This window comes from Microtus oregoni, unplaced genomic scaffold (assembly GCF_018167655.1).
Source record: "Microtus oregoni isolate MIOR12 unplaced genomic scaffold, Mior012 000025F_ref0000491, whole genome shotgun sequence".
Lineage (NCBI taxonomy): Eukaryota > Metazoa > Chordata > Mammalia > Rodentia > Cricetidae > Microtus > Microtus oregoni.
In genome coordinates, this window is record NW_024543084.1 from 25967496 (window position 1) to 25993594 (window position 26099).

General features: G+C 48.1%; 2 protein-coding genes across 11 annotated transcripts in view; both read left to right on the plus strand.

Moving 5' to 3' along the window:
• The first annotated feature begins 3 nt into the window (after positions 1-3).
• On the plus strand, positions 4-21630 carry Calr3 (calreticulin 3). The gene is made up of 9 exons (XM_041674799.1): positions 4-138; positions 235-336; positions 6258-6461; positions 11684-11778; positions 15868-16056; positions 18625-18720; positions 19473-19604; positions 20695-20787; positions 21400-21630. The coding sequence occupies exons 1-9, from the start codon at positions 48-50 to the stop codon at positions 21568-21570; spliced, it is 1173 nt and encodes a 390-aa protein (XP_041530733.1). The 5' UTR covers positions 4-47; the 3' UTR covers positions 21571-21630.
• A 3777-nt stretch (positions 21631-25407) lies between these two features.
• Positions 25408-26099, plus strand: part of Eps15l1 (epidermal growth factor receptor pathway substrate 15 like 1) — an 83041-nt gene continuing 82349 nt past the window's right edge. For all 10 annotated transcript variants that reach the window (XM_041674500.1, XM_041674502.1, XM_041674508.1 and 7 more), the window contains exon 1: positions 25408-25464. In XM_041674500.1, the coding sequence (XP_041530434.1) occupies positions 25432-25464 (33 nt within the window). In that variant the 5' untranslated portion in view covers positions 25408-25431. The remainder of the gene's footprint in view (positions 25465-26099) is intronic.

Sequence of the window (26099 nt, forward strand, 5' to 3'; positions counted from 1 at the left end):
CAGGGCAGACGCCTGAGAGCCAAAGAGCGAGATTCGCGCGCGCAAGGATGGCCTGGGCCCGGGTGTCGCTCTGGGTTATCTGCATGCTGCGCGTGGCGCTGGCCACTGTGTACTTCCAGGAGGAATTTCTAGATGGAGGTGAAGGCGATGGCCGTGGTGGCTGGCGTTGTCGTCCACCATCCGTGCTCATCATCCCTAGCACTTGGCAGCGCTAACCCTCCTGTCTCCCCACAGAGCGCTGGAGGAACCGCTGGGTGCAGTCCACCAATGATTCCCAGTTCGGCCACTTCAGAGTCTCGTCGGGGAAGTTCTACGGGCATAAAGAGAAAGACAAAGGTTAGTGTAGAGTGTGGAGCAAATAGAGTGGCGTTTAGAAAGCCTCACGGCACCCAGGTGGTGCACCCACCGCTTAAGTCACGGCATTGAGTCACATGCAGGCTCTGTCCTACCTTGTACAGGTTTCCATTAAAATTGGTGGGGTTATTTTGGTTTTAGTTGAGACAGTCTCATGTAGCCCAAGATGGCCCTAACTCCCAGCGGTTTTCCTGGGTCAGCCTCTCAAGTACCGGTTACTTTTTATGCATCCTATGTATTTTTGAGGGAGGCTGTGTACCTTGAGCCTTGGAATGACAACCAAGTGTTCAGGAGTCTTCTTGAGTACTGGAATGATAACTGGACCAGCAAGAACGACTGTTTTGGTACGTTTTCAGTAGTTGCCCAAAATTGCCTCATTTCATGAAAGTTAGAACAAGGCTGTGGCACACACGTGTGAGAAAAATCACAAGTTCAAGACCAGCCTGGCTATGTATAGTGAGCTCTGGGCCAGCCTAAGATATAGTCAGATCTTGTCCTAAAACAGACACAATCGAAATGAAAAATGGAGCCAGCAAGATGGGTCAGCAGGTAAAGGAGTTTATAGCCAATCTTGATGACTGAGTTTGATCACCAGGACCCACAGGGTAGAAGGAGAGAATCTCTACCTACAAGTTGTCCTCTGACTGCTACACATGCTCCCACACTACAAAATAAATAAGTAGATGTAATTTTTACTTTATTTTATTTTTATGAGATATGATCTCTCTTTGTAGCCCTGGCTGTCCTGCAACTCAGTGAGATCTGCCTGCCTTGCTTCTGCTTCTCGAGTGCGGGGATTAAAGGCGTGCAACACCATCCTGGCTAATAAATGTAAACTTTAGCTGGGTGATGGTGGCGCACACCTTTAATCCCAGCACTCGGGAAGCAGAGACAGGGGGATCTCTGTGAAATTGAAGGTAACTTGGTCTACAGAGTTCCAGGACAGCCAAGGCTGCACAGAGAAACCCTGTCTCAAATAAATAAGTAAATAAATATAGAGAGATGCTGGCAGGAGGATTAAAGGTCAAAGTCATTCTTAGCTACGTAGCAAGTCAAGGACAACCTGGGCTAAATGAGAGCTTGTCTGGAGAAAAAAAGATGTTTTCTCTGAGACAGGTTCTCTCTAGGAAGCCCAGACTGGCCTGGTACTCCAGACTCTTCTGCCTCAGTCAGCCCCATGCCTGGTTCACAGGTATAAGTCACTATGCTGGGAAGTTTCATTTTGGTTTCTCGAGGCAGGGTTTCTCTGTACAACAGCCCTAGCTGTCTTGGAAATTGCTCTGTAGACCAGGTTGACCTCGAATCTTAGAGATCCACCAGCCTCTGGAGTGCTGTGGTTAAAGGCTTGAGCCACCACAGCCGGGCTGGGGAAGTTTTTATTGAAACATCTGCACCACAGATGAAATGCAGTCACAGCAGCTCATTTGCATATCCCTTGGATGCTACAAAGTAGCTCAAGAATTGAGACAGAGACCTGGTGACCCACTAGGTCTAAAATGTACCCCATCCAGAGTGGGGGTGGGGCTCAGTCTTGCCTAGCATGCCCAGAGCCTCTGCACTACAGAAACGGTGTGGAGAGAGCAGAAGGAAGGCGGTGGGGGGGGGGGGGGGGGAGGTGCGATGGGGGGGAAGGAAGGTCAGAACTTCCAGCTAAGAAGCTAGCAGCTGGTGCATTGGAGGCAAAGGCAGGCAGATCTCTGCATTCGAGACCAGCCTGGTCTACTGAGGTCCAGGACAGCCAGGGCTACATAGTGAGACCCTGTCTCAGAGGGAGAAAAAAAGTAGTATCAATAATAATATAAAATAATTTAAAAAGCAGAAACAGCCCCCCCCCCCCACGCTCTATGACTAAAGTGGGTAAAACAAGCCAGCTATGGCATGGATGAGCCAGAGGATGTGGCTGTCTACCCACTGATTGTTCTGTCCCACAAAACCCTCTTGAGTAAGAACAACAGATCGGGCCTGGTGCCTGGGGCTCTGGAAATCTGGATTCCCTGCGTGGTCTCCAAGGACCATGACCTAGCAGTCACAGATGGAAAGATGGTAACAGGAGAGATTATGGCACCTAGACACAGAAGTGAGGAATTGCGTGACCCTTGGGATTGCCTGGCTGTAGGGGTAGGAGTGGGGTGGGGCTCTGAATCCCATGTGGGAATAGGGAGCTAGCTTGGAGTTGAGGCTTAGATATGTGGATCAACACCAAATTTGGACCCTTGAGGTAAAGGAGCTTGATACCAAGACTAACTCCCCACGTGAGCCCTGGGACCCACATGGTCTGACTCCCCGCGTGAGCCCTGGGACCCACATGGTCTGACTCCCCGCGTGAGCCCTGGGACCCACATGGTCTGACTCCCCACGTGAGCCCTGGGACCCACATGGTTGAAGGAGAAACCTGATTGTCGCACGTTGTACTCTGACCCTCACGTGTGTGCCATGACGCATGCTCTCTCCCCTCACCCTCACACACATACAAAATAAATAAATGTAAGCTTAAAAATTAAAAGAGCCAGACGTAGTGGCATACAGGAGACAGATGCAAACAGAAGTCTGAGTTCAAGGACAGCCAGATCTATATAGAGATACTGTCTCAAAACGGAAGGAAGGAAGAAAGAAAGAAGCAAAAAAACCAAAATACCAAGTTCAGTTTGGGGAACTTGGGGTTTGGTTGGTTGCTTGCTTTACTGGTTTTGGGTTCTGCTGTTTATTTTGAGATGGGGGTCTCACTATGTAGCCCTGACTAGCCTGGTCTTGCTGTGTAGACCAGTCTGGCTTCAAACTCATGGATATCGGCCTGTCTCTACTTCCCCAGGTCTGGGGTTTAAGACACAAACCACTTCAACCAGCCAAAATAATTTTTATTTTAATATTTTAAATTATTTTATTTCTGTGTAGAGTGTTTTGCCTGTTTGCATGTTTGTGCACCAACTGTGTGGTCCCTGCAGAAGTTGGAGGAGAGCATTGGATCCCCTGGAACAAGAGTTACAATCTGTTGGGAACCACCATGTGGGTGCAGGATTCAAACCTAGGTCTTCTACCAGAGCAGTCCGTGCTCCTAACTCCTGAGCCATCCATCTCTCCTGCCCCCGATTCCTGCTCCTAACTCCTGAGCCATCTCTCCTCCCCTGATTCCTGCTCCTGACTCCTGAGCCATCTCTCCTCCCCTGATTCTATTTTTGATTTATTTGAGATAGGGTCTCAATATGTATCCCTGACTAACCTCAGCCCCAGCATACTAGGATATGGCACTGTACCCGTTCAGCTAAGCTGCCTTCAGGTAGCAAGGGAAAGCAAATACATCAGAACTGGCCGTTATGGCTCACACCTGTAGTAGAACCCTGATGGTAAAGGCAGGAGGATGAGGAGTACAAGGTTATTCTGCTGTGCTGGCTGCTTTTATGTCAACTTGACACAAGCTTGGGTCGTCTGAGATGATGGATCTGCAATTGAAAAATGCCTCAGTAGCGTTGGCCTGTAGAGGAACCTGTGAGGGATTTTCTTAGTGGCTGTTGTGGGATGGCCCAACTCAGTGTGGACCTTAATTAAGGTAGCAATTAAGGTGGCACCCCTGGGATGTTGGTCCTGGGGTATATAAGAATGCAGGCTGAGCAAGCCATGGGGAGAAAGCCAGTAGGACCCCACTCAGACTTCACAGCAAGCACCCTGACCTGCTGAGTCATCTTAACCTGCTGTGTTGATTTTGAGGTGGTTTCGTGTAGCCGAGACTGGCCTCGAACGCCTGGCCCTTCTGTCTCCTCCCGGTTACTTGGATATACCACTCCCACTTTATGTGTTGCTGGGGATGGAGCCCAGGTCTCCTGCACAGTAGCTTAGGAATTTTATAACAAAAAGTCTAACAGTGGTGGAATTGCGGATGTGGTCCAGGGGGAGAGCCGGTGCTGAGGATGTGCCAGGTCCTGTGTTCCCAGCACCTGGGAGGCAGAGACAGGGGATCTCTGAGTTCAAAGCCAGCGTGGTCTACAAATCGAATTCCAGGACAGCCAGAGTTACATAGTGAGACTCTGTCTCAAAAAGAGTGTATTTTTGTAAATTGCGTGTGTGTGTGTGTGTGTGTGTGGTATGTGTGTGGTGCGTGTGTGTACCAGGCACGTGTGATTAGTGTAGAGGGCAGAAGTTCCCTGACATGTATGTGGAAATTAGAAGACAGCTTTTGGAGTTGGCCTTCTTTCTATGACATGGGTCCTCAATTGTCTAACTCCGGCCATCAGGCTTGGTCACAAGCACCTTCACCCACTGGGCCCTCTCACTGGCCCCAGCAAAGGATGTATCTTAAGTCCACAGGTGTCTGGGTGTGTGAAGTGCAGGTCTCGACAGCAGAGAGCTTGTTATGGTATACTTCAGCACAAGGCTGTAGGTGGAGGTTTCCTGTCCTGACTGTGTTGGGTCCAGGAGGGTTGCACAAAGATGGGGACAGACCACCAAAGTCTAATAAACCAGAAGCAAACTTTATTCCAAAAACCAGATTCCAGGGAAACCAAAAGCAAACGTAATTTAAAAAAAAAAAACACTGCAGGGCACAGAAGCTTATTGGCTAGCTGAGACCACAGCCAGAGATGGTGTTTGTTAGGCTGTGGCAAAAGGCCAGTTTCTGAACCCATCTTTTTATAGTAGGGCCACCAACTATTAGGTCTGAACAAAGGGGTTTTTACAATCTTTCCCAGGTCAGTCAGCATAGACCCTAAGGAGAGGAGTGAGTTCTAACGTCAATGGGTAACTAGGCAACTATCATGAAATATGTTTCAGAGGAGATTACAGTGAAAGTCACTAATTGCAAAAAAACAGATGTCTTTAGCAATTAATTAGAAAAGGGGACTGCTAGCAATATCAGAAGGTTAACAAATTAGAATTAATTGGTTCTTAGGCTGGGAACTTAGAAGATAGCAGAAAGTTCTTCACACCATCTCAAGGTGAAACTCAGATACAGACTGCCATACTTCTCGACCCCCATTATCAGAGCTCATTAGTCAAACCAGGTGTTTGCACCGTGTCCTCTGTCTCTCCCGGTTCCTCCAGGCAGTGCATACTGGAGCCCCATGCCTCCCTTTTGATGGTGCCAGTTTCCCATAACAGAGACAATGTCTAACCCAGACGTCACGTATCTCTGTCTCCTAGAGGTTAACTCAGTTCATACCTGTCGTTTGTCAAGGATGGCCAGGACATTACTCTCAGTTTGAAGAGAGAAGCTCCGGCCTTGTAAATAGAACAGCCAGTTGTAAAATGAAATGACCTAGGCTGATGGAGGCTTCCTAAGCATCTGAGAAAATAGTTCACTGTGAATGACTGATCCTTGATCTGCTGAGAAAGCTGCGGACAGTCTGTTCTCATTCTCCTAGACTTATAGCTTTATATTTCTTTATTTCTACATTCCTATTTCTGGAATCTACATTTTTATTTTCTTATTCTTGGACTCTTCAACTGCCTGGTCCCAAATAACCACTCAGAGGCTTAATATTACTTATAAATGTTCAGCTGATAGCTCAGGCTTGTTACTAGCTAACCCTTACATTTAAATCAACCTATTTCTAGTAAAATCTATGCATTGCCACGTGGCTCATGGCTTTACCTGTCCTCTAGCATATCTGCTGGGTGGGTGGATGGCGTCTCTCTGACTCTGCCCTCCTTCTTCCCATCATTCTCAGTTTGGTTTTCTCACCTAACTTCCTGCCCAGCTACTGGCCTGTCAGCTTTTTATTAAGCAATGAGAGTAACACATAATCACGGTGTAGAAAAGGACTGTTCCACAGCACACTACGGCTGCTTTGTGCACAGTAGGTAATGTAGACAGGACCTCTGCTATTGGAGGGTCACTGGAATCATGAATTTATGGTCCCTACAAGTTGCCGAGTTCGTCGTCTGATGCAATCACGCTCATTTTCTGTTGGAAGGCCTGCAGACAACTCAGAACAGCAGGTTCTATGCCATCTCTGCGAGCTTCAAGCCGTTCAGCAACAAAGGGAAGACCCTGGTAATTCAGTACACAGTGAAGCATGAGCAGAAGATGGACTGTGGCGGTGGCTACATCAAGGTATTTCCCTCCGACCTGGATCAGAAGAATTTGAACGGAAAGTCTCAGTACTACATCATGTTTGGTGAGTTCAGCAGGGAGGGCAAGCGTTTCCAGCCTCACACCGAGGCTCTGCCGACAGAACTAACGGAGTAGTATTGAACCTATCTGACCCAAGGTTTGTAGCACTGTTAATAAACCAACACAGGCTGATGTTCTCGGGACTAAGAATCAAAAAGCCACCAGGCGGTGGTGGCACACGCCTTAAATCCCAGCGTTCGGGAGGCAGAGCAGGTGGATCTCTGTGATTCGAGGCCAGCCTGGTCTACAGAGTGAATGCCAGGACAGATCCCAAAAATACACACAGAAATCCAAAAAATCAAAAAGCCAAAGGAGTCTGATTCTGAACCTGGGGTTTTTGTTTTTAATTCATTTAATTTACATGCATGTGTGTGCAACATGTACGTGTAGATGGCTGCAGAGGTCAGAAGAGGCCATCAGTTTCCCTGGAGCTGGAGCTACAGGCAGTTGTGAGCCATCATGTGGGTGCTGGGAACAGAACCTGGGTCCTCTGCAAGAGCAGCCAGAGCTCTTTATGGCTGAGCCATTCCTGCAGCTCCAGTAACTTGAGGGAGTCAGCTTTTTCCTTCTTCCATTTGAATTCTGGGAATTGAATTCAGACCGTCAGGCAAGTGCCTTCACCTGCTGGTCATCTCACTCGCTGGTCCTCAACGTGACTTTGTTTCAAGGTGTGAGCAGAAAACATACATTTAAAGAGTGAGATACTAGCCGGTCCGTGGGGCACTCTTAATCCCAGCACTTGGGAGGCAGAGGCAGGTGGATCTCTGTGAATTCAAGGCCAGCCTGGTCTACAGAGTGAGTTCCAGGACAGGTTCCAGAGTTACAGAGAAACCCTGTTTAGAATAACCAAAAACCAAAACCAAATCAAAACAAACCAAACAAACAAACAAAACAAAACAAAAACAGAAAAAGAGAAAGAGAGTGAGATGTTAATGGTGGTCATAAACACACCTCCCCATGGTAAACCCTGCCTCCCCAGCACCTAGGAGGGAGGCTGGGAGATTGAGAGCAGGATGCCAGCCTGGTTAAATAACAAGACCGGGCCTCCAGAGATTCAAGACATTGATAAAGTCTGGGGTTTCAGTGGGGACACGGGACAGGTAAAGTGACAAACTCTGGCTGCTGAAACAAGTCCAGACTGTCAGATAAGGGAGGTGGACTTTCTGGTCCCTTCTCAGAGTGCAGTAAAGCTTGAAAGATTCCAAGTGTGCTCCCCCTCCCTCTCCAGTCCAAAGAGCAGTCAGGGTTCCCTGCCTGTGGAAAGTCCTAGGTCCGCCCCCCTCCGTCCATGTCTAGGAAGGTGAACATCCAAACTGGCTAGGCACCCACAAAGCCAGAACATGAAGTAGGATCAAAACCCCGTGCCATTGTCCCTGGCTTCTCATCAGTCCTCATTGTTCGCCCTGTTCAGAGAGTCCGGTTTTATCCCATGCTTTTTCAGTCATAGTCCAGCTGGCCTTGGTGAGCTCCCAATAGATCAGCCCCATTGTCTCAGTGGGTGGGTGCACCCCTCGTGGTCCTGACTTCCTTGCTCATCTTCTCCCTCCTTCCGCTCCTCATTGGGACCTTGGGAGCTCAGTCCAGTGCTCCATTGTGGGTCTCTGTCTCTATCTCCATCCATCACCAGATGAAGGTTCTATGGTGATATGCAAGATATTCATCAGTATTGCTATAAGATAGGGTCATTTCAGGTTCCCTATCCTCAGCTGCCCAAGGGACTATCTGGGGACATCACCCTGGGCTCCTGGGAGCCACTCTACGGTCAAGTCTCTTGCCAACCCTAAGGTGGATCCCTTAACTAAGAATTGTGTTTCCGTGCTCCCCTGTCCAACCTTCCTTTATCCCAATCCTCCTGTTTCCTCAAGTCCCCCCCCCCTTCCCTTCTCACTTTTCTCTTCCCATCTCCCCTTACCCTCATCCCACCCCACCTCCAAGATCCCAATTTTCTCCCCGGCTATTTTGTCTACTTCCCATAGCCAAGAGGATAACTATATGTTTTTCCTTGGGGGAGGAGGGGGAGGGAAATGGGAGGTTGGGAGGAGGCGGATACTTTTTTTTTCCCTTTTCTCAATAAAAAAAAATTAATAAGAAAAAAGAAAAAAATAGTTAAGATATTGAACTGAGACTGCAGTCCTAGTGTTAAAGTGCTTACCTAGCATGCAAGAATATCTGTGTTCAGTCCCAGGCACGACATAAACCAGATGTAGTTGCTTCTGCCTGGAATCCTAGAAATAGGGATGTGGAGACAAGAGAATCATAATATCAAGGTATTCTTAAATAAATATTAATTTCCTTGCCAGACTGGGTTAAATAATATCTTACCTCAGGACAGACAAGAAGAAAAATTAGTGGGCTGGAGAGATGGCTCAGAGGTTAAGAGGGCTGGCTGCTCTTCCAAAGGTCCTGAGTTCAACTCCCAGCAACCACATGGTGGCTCACAACCATCCAAGATGAGATATAGTGCCTTCTTCCAGCCTGCAGGCATATAGAACACTGTATACATAATAAATAAATATTTTTTTAAAAAAAAAAAGAAGAAAAATTAGTGTAAAATAAAACAAAACAGAATCTCTGATTGCATCACTGTACAGTACAGTTGCTATAAACAATAATAAGACATTTTGTTATTTCAAAATCTGGAAGAAATATTATATTTTTATCCTAAATAATTAATGTTCAAATAGTCAGAGTGTCTATTCTGATTAAAACATTTCCAATCCTCTCATAAATCAAAACACCACACAGTAATTAACAAAATTGTGTGAATTTTTGTTTTATATGTCATTACAATAAATTTAAAGTTACATTAGAAAAAAAAAAGATTCCAAGTGTGGCTGGGGCTGCGCTCAGTTGCTAGCATGCCAGCTGCCTAGCATTCAGAAAGCTCTGGGTTTTCTCCATCCCTGGCATCTCAGAAAGCCAGCATCATCCCAGTTCTTGGGAGGTAGAGGCAGGAGGATCAGGAGTTTAAAGTCATCTTTAGCTACAGAGTTTATGGCCGGCCTGGGCTACAATGACACCCTGTCTCAAACCCCTCTAAAAATGTAGAAAATAAAAAAGATTGGGGAGATGGCTCGGGGAGTAACTCTATTTAAGTTTAAATCCCCAAAACTCACATAAAAAGCCAGATGTGACTGTGTGTGTCTGCAGTCCCAACACTGGGAGGTAGAGACAGGTAGACCCCTGATAACGCCTCAGGCTGGCCGTCTGGCTGGAAGGACCAGCTTCCGGCTCAGTCAGGGTCCTATCTCAAGAGTGTAAGATGGCAACTGATAGAGAAAACCTCAAGTCTTCCTTCTGCCCTCAGCATGTGCACACAGGCAGAGCATTCTACATGTTCATGTGTGTTGACAGAGGTTTCTGTCCCACCCAGTCCCTCAATAAACACGCAGAAACTATATTATTTGCAATCCTGTTCGACCAATAGCTTAAGCATATTGCTAGCTAGCTCCTACATCAAGAATTAACCCATTTCTGTTATTTTATATTTTACCCTGAGGCATGGTCTACCAACAAGGTTCTAGCTAGCTGCTGTGTCTTTCTCCTCTGGAAGCTCCATGGTGTCTCTTTGACTCCGCCTTCTTTCTCCCAGTTTGGTCCTGTTGTCTCCATCACCACCCCCAGCTCTACTCTACCCTATCACAGGCCAAGACATATTCTTTTTTGTTTTGTTTTGTTTTGTTTTTCAAGACAGGGTTTCTCTGTAGCTTTGGTGCCTGTCCTGGAACTAGCTCTTGTAGACCAGGCTGGCCTCGAACTCCCAGAGATCCGCCTGCCTCTGCCTCCCGAGTGCTGGGATTAAAGGCGTGCACCACCATCGCCTGGCCCAAGACATATTCTTTATTCATTAACCAATACAAGCAACGCATATACAGAAGGACCTCCCACACCACGTGTGTACGCATCACACATGCAAGCATGAACGTGCATGCACACATATGCACACACACACACCTTGTGCTAAAATGATATAAATTCTTTGGGCTGCATTGTAGCCCAAATGATGACCACTTGATTGGCTAGTGTGAGACCCTCTGGGACCCACTCTCACCATTGTAAAAAAAGCAAAAAGACAAAACAGCACAAAATGCCTTAGCTCTTTTTGTGCTTTTTGTCTTGTTTTGTTTTTTGAGACAGGGTTTCTCTATGTAGCTTTGGAGCCTGTCCTGGAACTTGCTTTGTAGGTCAGGCTGGCCTTGAACCCACAGAGATCCGCCTACCTCTGCCCCCCAAGTGCTGGGATTAAAGGCGTGTGCCACCACCACCTGGCTTCTTTTTATGCTTTTTAAAATTGCATTTTATTTTCTTGTAATTTTTTATTTGAATTAAATCCAAACATTAAAATGAGTATTTCTTATTTTAAAGGACATATATATTTGGGGACTGGAGAGGCAGCTCAGGGGTTCAGAATGCTTTCTGCTCTAGTGGAGGACCCCAATTCAGGTCTCACACCAGAGACAGGTGGTTGTTCCTAATCTCCTGTAACTCCAGATCCAGGGGATCTGGCTCCTCCTAGTGGCCACCACAGGTACTGGCACACACGTACACAGATTCACAGAGTCACACACAGTCACACAAAATAATCCTTTCTAATTTATTTATGCGAGGCATGCATTTCCATAGTGCACATGCGGAGGTCAGAGGACACAGTGCAGGAGTGGGCTACCTCCCTCTCAGCCTTTTGAGCCTTCTCTCCAGCTCGCTGTTTTGCTCTGAGTCAGGAACAGTATGTGCCACCCAGGCTGGAATCGGTGATCTTCCTGCCTTGGCCTCCCAGCACTGTGATCTCAGGGGTGGACACTGCCCAGTTGGGCCTTGTTTTCTTTCTTTAAAAATTTTAAAATGATTTATTTTCATTTTATGTGTATTGCTGTTTTGTCTGCATGTGTGTCTGCATGTGAGTGTCAGATCTTGGACTTACAGACAGTTGTGAGCTGCCTTGTGGTTGCTGGGAATCGAACATGGGTCCTGCAGAAGAGCAGTCAGTGGTCTTAACTCCAGCCCCCGGGGCCTTGTTTTCTTGTGTGTGCTGAGTCACATTGGGGTTGAAGGTGGCTTTGGCAGGAGGGAGCAGGCACCAGACCTCTGCTTCAGTGTCTTCTGGTGAAGTCAGAGTGCCCCGGACAGAAGCGTCTCCTCTCTGTGTTGGGGGAGGATGCTTAACTGAGTGTTTCTGTGTGCTGATGCAGTCTGGAAGAAAATTGAGAGCACCTAATTTTTTTTTAGGACCTGATATTTGTGGATTTGATATCAAGAAAGTTCATGTTATCTTATATTTCAAAAATCAGTATCATTCAAACAAGAAGCCGATCAGATGCAAGGTGAGCACACTAACATCACGGTGAGCACACTAACATCTCAGTGAGCAAGCAGCTCTCTCCATCTGCTCTCGTTCTCCTTCCCTCCCTTGCCCTCCTTGTCCTCCTTTATTCCTTTCTTTCTCTCCTTCCCTTATTTCTTTTAAGCTTATTATTTGTAATTGTGTGTGTGTGTATATATGTGTGTGTACACACATATTTGCGCACACAAATATTTGGTTTTGGTTTTGTTTTTTTGAGACCTGGTTTCTCTGTAGCTTTGAAGCCTGTCCTGGAACTCACTCTGTAGACCAGGCTGGCATTGAACTCACAGAGATCCATCTGCCTGCTTCTGCCTCCCAAGTGCTGGGATTAAAGGCGTGCGCCACCACTGCCCGGCTCCTCGCTCAGATTTTAAGACAAATCAAAAGAGCTAGGCCTCATCGCATGGGCCTTTAATTTCAGTCCTAGGAATGCAGAGGCGGGAGGGTTTCTCTGAGTTTGAGGGCAGCCTGGTCTACACAGTGAGTTGCAGACCAATCAGGACTACATAGAGATTTGAGGGCAGCCTGGTCTAAACAGTGAGTTGCAGACCAATCAGGACTACATGGAGAGACCCTATTTCAAAAAGGAGAGGTGGGGGAAGAGCAAAGGAGCCAGACTCACTTTGGGTGTGCTTATCACACAGTCTGGGACTGCGTGTGTAAATGACTATAAAGTGATGGGCAGAAATGCCATCCCCTGCCCGGAACATGTTAGCAGAAGATAAGGAAAGGCCACTTTAAAGGGTCTGTCCCATACGATGCCTCCCTGGCTGGGTGGCTAATAAATCCTTCCCACCACCCCTAGGCATTTTACTCCTTCTGAGGGGAGTGGGAAATACCGTTTCTCTTCTGTCTAGTCCCTGATGACCAGGGGCACCTATACCTCTTTAGTTAGAATAAAACTCTCCTGATCAGTCCTAGAGTCAACAGAGGCAGGTGACACTGGCTGGGGCTTGAGGGCTCAGGGTGACACTGGAACTTGAGGACTTTGTGGGTTTGTTTCCATATTGAGATCAGGTCTCGCATAGCCCAGGCTGGTCTTAAACTTCCTGTGTATTTAAGGATGACCTTGAACTCCTGATCTTCCTGCTTCCACACCAGCATATTGGTTTGGTTTTAAAGTCCTACACTAGCATAGGTTGGGACAGTGCTGTTGGGAAAGGCTACCTGACCATCTAGATCAGTGACTGAGTACAGAGAGACGCTACCTCAGTATGGAAGGTGGAGAGCCATTGAGGAAGACATGTGACCTCAGTCCCCGGTTTCAACATGCAGGCACATACACATACAGGTGCCTTGCACACATATGCATTGTACACATACACACAGAGAAAAGAAATGTACAAGGGCTAGAGAGATGACTGTTCATGCAAAGAACCTGGGTTTGCTCGCAGCTCCCACACAGAAGCTCACAACCATCTGCAACTCCAATTCCAGGGAACAGAAACCATTTTCTGGCTTCTGCAGGCTGTGTTTATTGGAGGGGGTGCATTCATTATTTAACCCTCGTTAGCTTGGTCTTAAATTCACAGAGATCTGTCTTCCTCTGCCTCCCAAAAGCTGGGCATTAATGGTGTGCGCCACCACATCTAGGAAAATAACAGCTTTTAATCATTTGTAAGGCTGCTTTCTGCATGCTTTTAAAAACATTCTTGTAGGGCTGGAGAGATGGCTCAGCGGTTAAGAGCATTGCCTGCTCTTCCAAAGGTCCTGAGTTCAATTCCCGGCAACCACATGGTGGCTCGTGAGGTCTGGTGCCCTCTTCTGGCCTGCAGAAATATTAAAAAAAAATTCTTGTAGCTGGGTGGTGGTGGCGCATGCCTATTAATCCCAGCACTCGGGAGGCAGAGGCAGGTGGATCTCTGTGAGTTCGAGACCAGCCTGGTCTACAGAGCTAGTTCCAGGACAGGCTCCAAAGCCACAAAGAAACCCTGTCTCGAAAAACCAAAAAAAAAAGAAACCCTGTCTCAAACCAAACCAAACCAAACAAACAAACAAAAAAAAAAAAACATTTTTTGTGTTCTGTCCACTCAAAAGCAGAGAAAATCTTCCAAGAATATGAGGGCTTGAGGCCGCTTTTAGCGTGGTGAGCAGAATCCTCCAGCCACACGTCACAGAATAGTCGTCACCAGCCTGAATATTATGGACTTGCCCCCATAACCTGCTGCCAGAGGACCTTCCCCTGCCTGCTTCCTCATATCAGCAAGGAGCTAGAACTGTGAAGAGCTCTATCGAAAACTGAAGACTAGGGAAAGAGATGACTCAGGGGTTAAGAGTGCAGAGGACCTGAGTTCAGATCCCACCACACATGTCGGGTGGCTCACAACTGCCTTACTCCACCATGTAGCCTCCAGTGCCCTCTTCTAGCTTCCACAGGCATCTGTATGCATAAGTGCACACACACACACTCACAGCAGCATGCACACACCAGAACTAGCCAGTTCTAGCTAGTCCTAGAACTAGTTCTGTAGACCAGGCTGATCTTGAACTCAGAGATCTGCCTGCCTCTGCCTCCTGAGTGCAGGGATTAAAGGTGAGCTACACACACACACACATTTAACACAAAAACAATCTGAGAACAAGGAGTTCACAAGATGGTTCAGTGGGAAAACCCACCAAACCTGACAACCTGAGGTTGAACCCTGGACCCCACGTGGTGGAAGGAGAGACTCGACTTCCAAAAGTTCTAGTCTATCATTATATTATAAATATATCTTATATGTATTATATATTCAGAGGACTAGGTTTCTAGCCCAGATTCTGATGCTGGAAAGTTCCAGAACCATCCTCACATGACCTCTGGCTCCTAGTGCCCTGTCAGGAGTCCGGGTTTACAGCAGAGATTCTGTCAACTTTCTAACTGTAGAATCTGGAGATAGGGCAGTTCAGCGGGTAAGAGGTCTTGCTGCCAAATCTGAAACCTGAGTTCAATTCCTGGGCCTTACATGGTAGAAGAGGAAAACCCAAACATCCTCTGACCTCCAACTACCAAAGAAAATGTAACAAAAAGAGATCTGGAGAGATGTGGAGGGGCCTAGAAAGACAAGTTGAAAATGTTACTGTATTTTTTTTTAAACTCAGATAAAAAGATGACTTTGGCTGGGCAGTGTGGCCTTTAGTCCCAGCACTCTGGAGGCAGAGACAAGGTGGATCGCTGAGTTCGAGGCCAGCCTGCTTTACAGAGGGAGTCCTAGGACAGCCAGGGCTATGCAGAGAAACCCTATCTTGAAACAGCAACAACAACAAAAAAGTTGACTTTGGCATTTTAGGGTGTTGAAATGTAAAATTATAAACCTGTGAGCTCCAGCATAAACAACCAAAACCAATTTGTAATCTCAGCACTCAGGTTGAAGTAGGAGGATCACCGTGGGTTCCAGGCCAGCCTGGGCTCATCAGAGAACTCAGGGAGAGGCAGGGTTTGGTGACTGGCACTTGGCTGAAGCAGGAGGGCAGTTGCAAGTTGGAGTATACGGAGGAGTGAGCCACCGTCTCAAAAGGACAAAGGTGGGCTTGGGAAGGAGCTCAGAGAAGGAACTGCTTGTTGAAGAAGCAGCCCAGGGACTTGAGTATGAGCCCCAGCCTGTAAACCCAGGGCTGAGTCTGCATCGTAAGGAGACAGCAGTCAGTCTAGCCCCGCTGTTGAGCTCCAGACACCTGGTGTCTGAAAATAAGGGGGGCAGCGATAGTGGGAGGAACCTGACCCGACCTCTGTCCTCCACGCAAATGCACTCAGGCTAGTCAGAGACTTGTGGTCTCCCTGCCTCGGCCTGTGCCACCCCCAACACACCCAGCTCTGTTTTATCTGCACTGCCCTCTCTGTGTGTGCTGTGTGTGTGTAGGTGTGTGTTGTGTGTGTAGGTGTGTGTTGTGTGTGTATGTAGGTCAGAGGACAGCTTGTGGGAGTCATTTCTCTCCTTCCACCAATGTGGGTCCTGTGGGTTGCATTCGGGTCACCAAGCTTGGTGGCAAGTGCCTTCCCCCACTGAGCCATCTGCCACCCCTTGTTCCTGTTTTAAAGTACACATCTGGACAAACAATAAAAGTGTTCCTCACCATGGCTTCTGTGCAGGTTGATGGCTTCACCCACCTCTACACCCTGATATTAAGGCCAGATCTTTCTTACGAGGTGAAAGTTGACGGCCAGTCCATTGAGTCCGGCAGCATTGAGTATGACTGGAACCTGACATCGCTGAAGAAAGCAGAAACTCCCTCAGCAGAGTCTAGGGACTGGGACCAGGTGGATGCTGGCCGAGCCCAGGTAGGTGGGCTGTAGCCTGAGATGCAGTGAGGGTCCCTGAGGCCTCCCTGCACTGCATCCCTGCCACACAGACCTCTCTCCCTGGGGACTGGCACACTCTCAAGGGACTGCAGAAACAATTTTAATGGGGTGTTTGTTTTTCACAGAGACTCACTGTGTAGCCCTGGCTGACCAGGAGTTTACTATGTAGACCAGGTTGGCCTCGAACTCACAGAAGTCTGCCTGCCTCTGCCTCACAGGTGCTGGCACTAAAGGTGTGTGCCACCAGGCCTGGCCATTGTGGGGTTTTAGTCACACAGATATTAGGTCCGATGCAGGGACAGGCTCTCACAGGGAATAATAATAGCCCAAGATAGTTTGCTTCTGGCCTGTAGCTTTCTGGTGCTCCGTTGTCATGAGGTTTCTATGCAGCTTCTCCCCCTCATTCCCTGCTCCCACCCTAAAATTAGCTGAAGAGAGCGAAACCCATCATGGCCACAACACAAACCAGCAGACAAACAAAAGCCAGGTGGGCACACGTGTCGCTTGGTGGGGCACACGGGTCGCTTGGTGGGATTGGCGTCCTACAGCCTTGGTGTCTTCGTTAGGGTGACTATCACTGTGATGAAACTCCATGGCCAAAGCAACTTGGGGAGGAAAGGGTTCCATCCTGAAGGGAGTCAGGACAGGAACTCACACAGGGCAGGAACCTGGAGGCAGAGGCTGATGCAGAGGCTATGGAGGCCATTGCTTACGGGCTTGCTCCTCATGGTTTGCTCAACCTGCTTCTTTTTCTGTTTTTGAGACAGGGTTTCTCTAAGTACCTCTAGAACTCACTCTGTAGACCAGGTTGGCCCCGAATTCACAGAGATCTGACTCTGCCTCCTGAGCGCTAAGACTAAAGGAATGTGTCACCACTTCCTGGCTCAGCCTGCTTTCTTATAGAACCCAGGGCCACCAGCCCAGGGATGGCATTATCCACAATGGGCTGAGCTCTCCCCATCAACCACTAATTAAGATGGCCAGAGAGGTGGCTCAGTGGCTGGTTAAGAGCACTGACTGCTCTTAACTATAAGGAAAAGAAAAGAAAACTGCCTACAATCCAGACTTATGGAGGAATGTCCTCCCTCCCTCCTCCTTCCTTCCTTCCTTGGTGAGGGAGAATTGTCTGTATTCTGTCAATCATGTTTTAAATAAACGCTGATTGGGTCAGATCACCGCAGAAGCAGGATATGACTTGTCACGCTGAAAGAGGTACCAAGCCATGTGGCTAACATAGATAAGAATAATGGGTTAATATAAGCTACCAGAGCTAATAAAAAGCCTGAGCTAATTGGCCAATCCGTTTTTAAGTTATGGAGACCTCTGTGTGATTTTCTTTGGGACTAAACAGCTGCAGGAACTGGGCAGGGCATAAACCCCCAACAAGCAGGACCTAATGCTACACTTCCTTCCTTCCTTCCTTCTTTCCTCCCCTCCCCTCTCTCTCTCCCTTTCTCTGCCTTGAAACTCAGAGGTCCTCTTGCCTCTGCACCCCAAGTTCTGGGCTCAATGGTGTGCACCACCAGCCTATGGAAGCATTTTCTTTATTTTCTTTTTTTTTTTTTTTAGTTTATAAACTGATTGGCCTATTAGCTCAAACTTCTTATTAACTTGTATAACTTATATTAACCCATTATTCTTATCTATGCTAGCCACATGGCTCTGTACCTTTTTTCAGCAAGGCAATCACATCTTGCTTCTTCTGCAGCGGACTCACCTGGAAGCATTTTCTTAATTGAGGCTTCCTCCTCTCAGATGACCCCAGCTTGTGTTAAGTTGACATAAAACTACCCATCACACTTGGAAACCACTCTAGTGAACAGGAGAGGATATTGTGACAGGAGTTAGGGACCTGGCCTGCTAATCTGTTTCTAGGTTTTTGCAGCCTATATGCTGGTGCCCACCATCTTCTGTAGGCCATCTGAGCTCTGTTCCAGCTCCACTGAGCATGTTGGCTCCTTAGGTCCCCCTGCCATCTACACTAAAGAATTTTCTGGGGGTGGTGAGATGGCTCAGTAAGAAAAGTGCTTGCTGCTAAGCAATGAGGACCTGAATCTGATCCCTGGATGTTGTTGGTTCCCAGCTGCTCAGCTCCAAAATAATCACACAGAAACTGTACTAATTAAATCACTGCTTGGCCCATTGGCTCTACATATTAATTTAACACATTTCTATTCTGTGTATTGCCACGAGGCTGTGGCTTACTGGGTCAAGTTCCAGTGTCTGTCTCCAGTGGGGGGGGCTACATGGCTTCTACCTATTCCGCCTTTCTTTCTCCCAGCATTCTGTTTAGTTTTCCCAGCCTAGCTAAGTTCTGCCTTGCTATAGGTCCAAAGCAGTTTCTTTATTCATTAGTGGTAATCACAGCATCCAGAAGGGACTCCCACATCACCTGGAACCCACGTGGTGGGAGAGAACTGACTCCAGCGAGTTGTCTTCTGACCGCCACATGCACACATATGCATAACAAATGTAATACAAACATTTTAAAAGCTTTCCTTTTTCCAATGTGCCTCTGGTGTCATGCTTTCCTTTCTATATTTGAAGGACTGGGAAAAGCATTTTCTGGATGCGGGTGCCAGCAAGCCAAGCGATTGGAACAGTGAACTGGATGGGGACTGGCTGCAAAAGCCACCATACCAGGTGTGTGGCTTCTTCCTGCAATGACTCTGGACCCTCGTAGTGGTCCTTGCCTCTGTCCCCACCTGTGCTGTTAGAAAAGAATATTTTCAGTGTCACAGAAAGTAAAAGTAACCTGGCAAGGCAACTTCTTTTTGTGAAAAGGACACATCGTGACCCAAGCTTGCTAGCAAGCACATGGGCAGGAAGTTCATTTTGTTTTTATTCTAACACAGGTGGTGACTGTGTCTCAAGGGAACCTGATCATACAGTCTTTTGAGGTTGGCTACTTTTGAAAGAGTTTATGCAAAGGAAATGAAGGGAAGGGGAAAGGGATTGGGTAGCTACAGGCTATCAAGTTCCAAGAATTAGGGGCAGAGTGCTTTTTTAAAAAAAAAATGTTGCCGGGCGGTGGTGGCACATGCCTTTAATCCCAGCACTTGGGAGGCAGAGGCAGGCGGATCTCTGGGAGTTCGAGGCCAGCCTGGTCTACAAGAGCTAGTTCCGGGATGGGCACCAAAGCTACAGAGAAACCCTGTCTCGAAAAACCAAAAAAAAAAAAAAAAATGTTTTTAACCAGGTCAGGGAAGCTAAATGACTTGCATGTTTTTTTTTGTTTTTTTTAAGTAGGGGAAATGAAAAGACTTGAATTCCTTTTATAAGTTGCAGAAAAGAATATTGGCCCTTGGTGGACTAGCCACCTTGGATAGGAAAAAACAAGAAACAAACATTTCTGGTGCCTGTGATCCAAGCCTGGCAAGCATCTACCTTTCTAGGATGGCCTGAAACCTGAGGGCATCGATAAAGATGTGTGGCTCCATGAGCAGATGAAGCCTGCCCACTACCTGGCGCAGTACGACCTCTCAGAGTTCGAGAACATTGGTGCCATTGGTCTGGAGCTGTGGCAGGTGACTTGGCTTTAAGTTTGCTTTGCTCTAATAGCTTTGGGCTGGACCTTGTTGTGTAGCCCAGGTTGGCCTTGAAATCATTATCTTTTTGCCTCGGCTCCCTGAGTGTTGGGATGCTAGGCATATGCCACATAGCCTGCTGATTTAATAACTTGAACTTTAACATAACCCGCTTAGTACACTGTCGTTTTTCCGTGTGTGTGTGTGTGTGTCAGAAGATGTCTAGTGTCTAACTATATCACTCTGTCTTACTCCTTTGAGAGAGGGTACCTGGAGCAAGTCTGGCCTCCAGTGGGCCCCAGCATCCCCTGCCTCTGTTCTTCCTACCCCCCTAAATACTGGGAGTCATAGGCACTTGCACAACCATGTCTGGTTTTCCATATGGGTGCTGGAGATTTGTACTCAGGTCCTAAATGCTTTCTCAGTGAGCATTCTCACCTATTGAGCTATTTCTCCAGCCCTTGATGCATTATTTTTATAGTTGTGTGTGAATTGTGTATGTGCACATGCATGCAAATGTCCTTGGAGGCCAGAAGAGGGTGTCTGATCCCATGGAGCTGGAGTTCCAGGCTGTCATGAGACACCTGGTTGGATCCTATGACCTGAACTCCAGTCTGCTGCAGGAGTGGCAAGCACTCTTAGCCTCCAGCTCTCTCTGGAGCCCCAGCCTATAGTTACTTTTCATTGAACACTTTTGTTATCATTGGCAGTTGCATGTGGTCTTGAAGACACAGCATGTGCCTGACACCTCTGCCCTCCCTGCAGGAGCCCCGTCCTTTGGAGCTGACTGTCACTCCTGTCAGCTGTGGGATGTGCACTAGGGGTGGTGCCTGGGCTTCTGTCCCAGCTAGCCCCCAGTTGATGTGCACTAGCCACACTTAAGTGCTAGTAATGTAATCCAGGTCCTCCTGCATACTAAGTGTGCTCCACCTTTGGGGCACCCCGAGCCCCACTGGATTAGGCTTTGCTATCGTAGAAATGGGTTTAACCACGGCCAATGACAGCTGATCATGGGTGCATACTGAACTAAGCTCCCCTGATCATGAGAAAGGTCCATTGCCCACTGATGAGGGCCCATTTCCATCCATAGGTGAGATCTGGAACCATCTTTGATAACTTTCTGATCACGGATGATGAAGAGTATGCAGAGCGATTTGGCAAGGCCACCTGGGGGGAGACCAAGGTAGGCACAAAACACCGAGCTCACTTTTTTGTTGTTGTTGTTGGTTTGAGACAAGGAGGCATTCTGTATACCACGCTGACCTCAAACTTACCCTCCCCTGCCTCCCAAGTGCTAGGCTAAAGGTGTGCACCGCCAAGCCTGGCTTTCTTTCTTGTCTGTAATTAATCTGCACATGAGTGCAGTGTCCACAGAGGCCATCAGACGGCGCTGGATCAGTCGTGAGCTGCCTTGTGTGGGTGCTGAGCACTGCCTCAGGTCCTCGGAAGAGCAGTATGTCTGAGCCATCCTGCGGCCCTTGTCTCCTTGAGAGGGGGGGCCTTGGTAGAGCTTTGCCTGCAGTGGAACTCACCACATCACTCACAGGAGTCTACTCTTCTGTCTGCTCCCCAAGTAACAGCGCTGTGACAGTAGACTGGCCTTCACCTTGCTGTCGGGGTGACCTGACTTCCTATCCCTGTGCCTGTGTGCAGGGGCACCATCACACCCATTTTTTCCCAGTCCAGTGCTAGGCAAGCATTAACTGAGGCGTAAGCACTCTACCAGCTGAATTCACATGCTCTTGTGTGTGAGCCCCAGCGCCAGCTCTGGCCTCTCCTACTGTTGTCCCTCCAGGGTCCAGAAAAGGAGATGGATGCCATACAGGCCAAGGAAGAAGTGAAAAAAGCCCGCGAGGAGGATGAGGAGGAGCTGCTGACGGGGAAGTTCCGCCAGGAGCTGCTGACGGGGAAGTTGCGCAGGCACGACAACCATTTCAGCAGATTCCACAGACAAGGCGAGCTGTAGTCGTCCCCACTCTGCATGCAGAGGACTGGCCCAGCCTCCACTAATACACTCTGAATGTCACACGTCTGCATGGTCATTTGTCCAGTTCCTGAAAAACAATTCCATGTGTGTGCTGGGGTCCCCTAATTTCCCCCCGTGCACAAATCAGGTTTCCCTCGGCTGCCTCTGGGGCGCACACCTTTAATCTCAGGACTTCGAGGCAGAGATTTCTGGGAGTTTCAGGCCAGCCTGGTTTATATTTCACATTCTAGGGCAGCCCTAGTTACATAGTGCAACATTGTCTTTAAAAAAAGTTTTCTCTACAAAGAACAGACCACTGGAAGCCCGAGATCTGTAAGAGTCTGGCCATAAATGATATACCATTTTGAACCTCTTAAATATTTTCATGAAATAAAAGATGGTAAAATGAAATTATTTATTATGTATACAGTGTTTTGCCTGCATATATACCTGCAGGCCAGTAGAGGGTGCCAGATCTTATTACAGATGGTTATGAGCCACCACGTAGTTGCTGGGAATTGAACTCAGGTCCTCTTTAAGAGCAGACTGTGCTCTTAACCGCTGAGTCATCTCTCCAGCCCAGTAAAATGAATTTTAAAAAATATTTTATTTTTTTTTTACTTTAAAGATCTATTTTTTTAAAAATTTGTGTGTCTCTGAGCATTTCTGTGTGTTTGTTGTAGCACATGCAGGTACCCATGGAGACCAGAAGAGGGCGTTGGAGTCCCTGAAACTGGACTTACAGGTGGTTGTGAGTCACCTGACATGGGTGCTGGGAACTGAACTCGTCCTCTGGAAGAGCAGCCAGTGCTCTTAACCACTGAGCCCCCTAGTTTTCTTTTAAATTATTTGAAAGATTTATTTATACTTATAAGTGTTTTGTCTATGTGGTGCTTTGAATAAGAATAACTCCCATAGGTTCATATATTTAAATGTTAGGGAGTGGCACTATTAGAAAGGATAGGAGGTGTGGCCTTGTTGAAGGAGGCTTTGAGGTTCCAGAGCCCACATGTGGCCCAGTGTGTCTCTGCCTGCTGTCTCTGGATTAGATAGAAGCTGCCAGCTGCTGCTCCAGTGCCATGTTTGCCTGCCATGATGGTCAAGGACTCTAGAATTCTGGAACTGTAACCCCCAATAAACTCTTCTATAAGCTGCCTTGGTTATGGTGTTTTTTATTGATATTTATTTTTTTCTTTTTTGGTTTATTGATATTTATTGAGCTCTACATTTTTCTCTGCTCCCCTCCCTGCCTCTCCCCTCCCCCCTTCAACCCTTGCCCAAGGTCCCCATGCTCCCAATTTACTCAGGAGATCTTGTCTTTTTATACTTTCTACTTCCCATGTAGATTAGATCTATGTCTCTCTTAGGGCCCTCATTGTTTTCTAGGTTCTCTGGGATTGTGGTTTGTAGGCTGGCTTTCCTTGCTTTATGTTTAAAAACCACCTATGAGTGAGTACATGTGATAATTGTCCTCATGTGTCTGGGTTACCTCACTCAAAATAATGTTTTCTAGTTCCATCTATTTTCCTGCAAAATTCAAGCTTTTTTTTTTTTGCTGTGTAGTTTTCCATTGTGTAAATGTACCACATTTTCCTTATCCATTCTTCAGTCGAAGGGCATTTAGGTTGTTTCCAGGTTCTGGCTATGACAAACAAAGCTGCTATGAACATGGTTGAGCACATGTCCTTGTGGCACGATTGAGCATCCTTTGGATATATACCCAAAAGTGGTATTATTGGGTCTTGAGGAAGGTTGTTTCCTAATTTTCTGAGAACAGTGTTCCCTTTTCCCCACAACCTCTCCAGCATAAGTTGTCATCAGTGTTTTTGATCTTGGCCATTCTTTCAGGTGTAAGATGGAATCTCAGAGTTGTTTTGATTTGCATTTCTTTGATGACTGAGGATATTGAACATTTCCTTAAGTGTCTTTCAGCCATTCTAGATTCCTCTGTTGAGAGTTCTCAACCTCTGAGCCATCCCCCAAGCCCTGTACTCCATTTTTTAAAATTGGATTATGTGATCTTTTGGTGTCAAATTTCTTGAGTTCTTTGTATATTTTGGAGATCAGACCTCTGTCTGATGTGGGGTTAGTGAAGATCTTTTCCCATTCTGTAGGCTGTCGTTTTGTCTTGTTGACCGTGTCCTTTGCTTTACAGAAGCTTTTCAGTTTCAGGAGGTCCCATTTATTAATTGTTTCTCTCAGTGTCTGTGCTACTGGGGTTATATTTAGGAAGTGGTTCCCTGTGCCAATGTGTTCAAGTGTACTTCCCACTTTCTCTTCTATAAGGTTCAGTGTGGCTGACTTTATGTTGAGGTCTTTGATCCATTTGGACTTGAGTTTTGTGCATGGTGATAGACATGGGTCTATTTCCATTCTTCTGCATGTTGAAATCCAATTATGCCAGCACCACTTGTTAAATATGCTTTCTTTTTTCCATTTGATATTTTTTGCTTCCTTGTCAAAAATCAGGTGTTTGAAGATGTGTGGATTAATATCTGGGTCTTCTCTTAGGTTCCATTGGTCTTTCTGTCTGTTCTTATGCCAGTACCAGGCTGTTTTCAGTACTGTGGCTCTGTAGTAGAGTTTGAAGTCAGGGTTGTAATGCCTCCAGAAGTACAAGATTGTTTTGGCTATCCTGGGTTTTTTGCTTTTCCATACGAAGTTGAGTATTGTTCTTTCAAGGTCTATGAATAATTTTGCTGGGATTTTGATGGGCATTGCATTGAATTTGTATAGTGCTTTTGATTAAAATGTAATATTAAAAAATGCCAGGGTAGCAGAAGAGATGGTTCATTGGTTAAAGGTCCTTGTTGCTTTTCCAGAGGACCCAAGTTCGGTTCCCACTCACACGTGGAGGCTCATAGGTGCTCTTAACTCCATCTCAAGGGCATGCAACAACCTCTTCTCTCCTCGGCAGGCACTGGCGTGCATGTAGCAGACACACATACATACATTAATTACAAAGGAACCAAAAACGAACCTCAAACCAAACTGTCAGGCCACACCCACATCTGCAAACAGAATCAGAACCAAGTCTGCAAGTCTGTTTAGTAAGTCCACTGGGTTATACCGACACCGCACAGGGCCCACGCTGGACTTGGGTGTCGTGGTACTTTGTCTGTTCCTGTGTTCCTGGGAAAAATTCAGTAAACCCTAAGCATTAGTAGGCGCTGCTAGAGTAGAGAGGTTAAGACGGAGCCTGAGTTTAGCCAAACTCCGAGATGCCGACCCTGACTGGGTGGCGCACAGAGGGCTAGGAACAGGAGAAGCCTAGAGCATCCCCAGCAGCGAGCCCTCCACCCACAGGGAGGCCCGCAGCCTGGTAGGAAGGCCTACTGCCCTTTGGTGTCCCTGCCCCTCAGAACCTGCCTACACCACGTCCCGGGCTCGTTCCTTCCACTCCAATCAGTCTAGGCACGCGAGTCACGCCCCCAGGCCGCCCACTCCGGGCCAGCTGTGCTCCCGATGCCCCGCCCCTGGTCCCCACTAGCAGGTCTACTCTGGACGACTGCGGTGATCCAGACTATAGGCTGTAGGCTCCGCCCTCGATGGTAATCGTGCCCATCCCACTCCACTCCAGTTAGACTACGCGCCAGAGCCTGTCCATCAAGGCCCCGCCCCGAGCAGAATCGCCCCGCCCCTCCAGACAGACTACGCTGGAGGCCTCGCCCCTCTACTGCAAAACTGCTCACGTGAGGCCCTGGGTTCCCATCTGCGCATGTGTACTCTCGTCCTCCAGCCCTCAGGCCTGTCATCGCTCTGGCCGGGCTGCGCGCGCAACACAGCCCTCTTTCGTCCTAGTGCGCACGCACGGCTCCGCCCCCGCCCCTTCGGCACTCGGGAGGCCGAGTCCGCACGAAGATGGCGGCGCCGCTCGTCCCCCTTTCGCAGCAGGTATGGTGCTGGGGCGCGCCGCGGGACGGTGCAGGCGGCTGGTGCGGTGGGAAGGGTGAGGCACCGCGGAAGCGCGGCTCCAGGGAACGGCGGCGGCGACGGCGCGCGCCGAGGGCTCGGGCGGCTCTGAAGGTGACAGGCCGGCGCGGCCCGCGGACTCTCGCGCCCGGCGACCCTCCGAGAGGCTCCGAAGAGGTGACGGGGCGCGGTCGCCGCGCGTGTCTGCTCCGTCGGGGCCCGGCCAGGCTGGCAGGGGCCTGTGAACCGCGTCGCGCTTCGTCTCCGCGGAGGTGGGCGAGGGCGGTGGGCCCAGTCGGCAGTCTTTGTCTCCTGCGGGGTCGGGCGTCGGGGCGGATGGCGTCCTTGCGTGGAGCCGCGCGGGGATCCGGGACGCCTCCGGCCGCCCAGCCCTCCTTCCCCAGGGAGCCGCTTCCGCTGCCCCTGTGCGCTGCGAAAAGCGCGGATCCCACGCCCCTACGGTGGGCGCCCGTCTGCGTCCCAGTCGCCCTATTCTTCTTCTTCTTCTTTTTTTTTTTAAAGAGCATCAGACGTCACAGGGATGTCCAGAAAAGCCACGAGAAAGCCCCTGTGCTTCTAGCAGAGTCATTCATTCATTCTTCAGCCCCTCTAACGTG

Coding starts and splice junctions, on each gene's coding strand:
- Calr3 (XM_041674799.1), top strand. CDS start 48: ATGGCCTGGGCCCGGGTGTCGCTCTGGGTTATCTGCATGCTGCGCGTG. Junction 11,779..15,867: donor AGAAGCCGATCAGATGCAAG/GTGAGCACACTA, acceptor GCTTCTGTGCAG/GTTGATGGCTTCACCCACCT. Junction 19,605..20,694: donor TTGGTCTGGAGCTGTGGCAG/GTGACTTGGCTT, acceptor TTCCATCCATAG/GTGAGATCTGGAACCATCTT.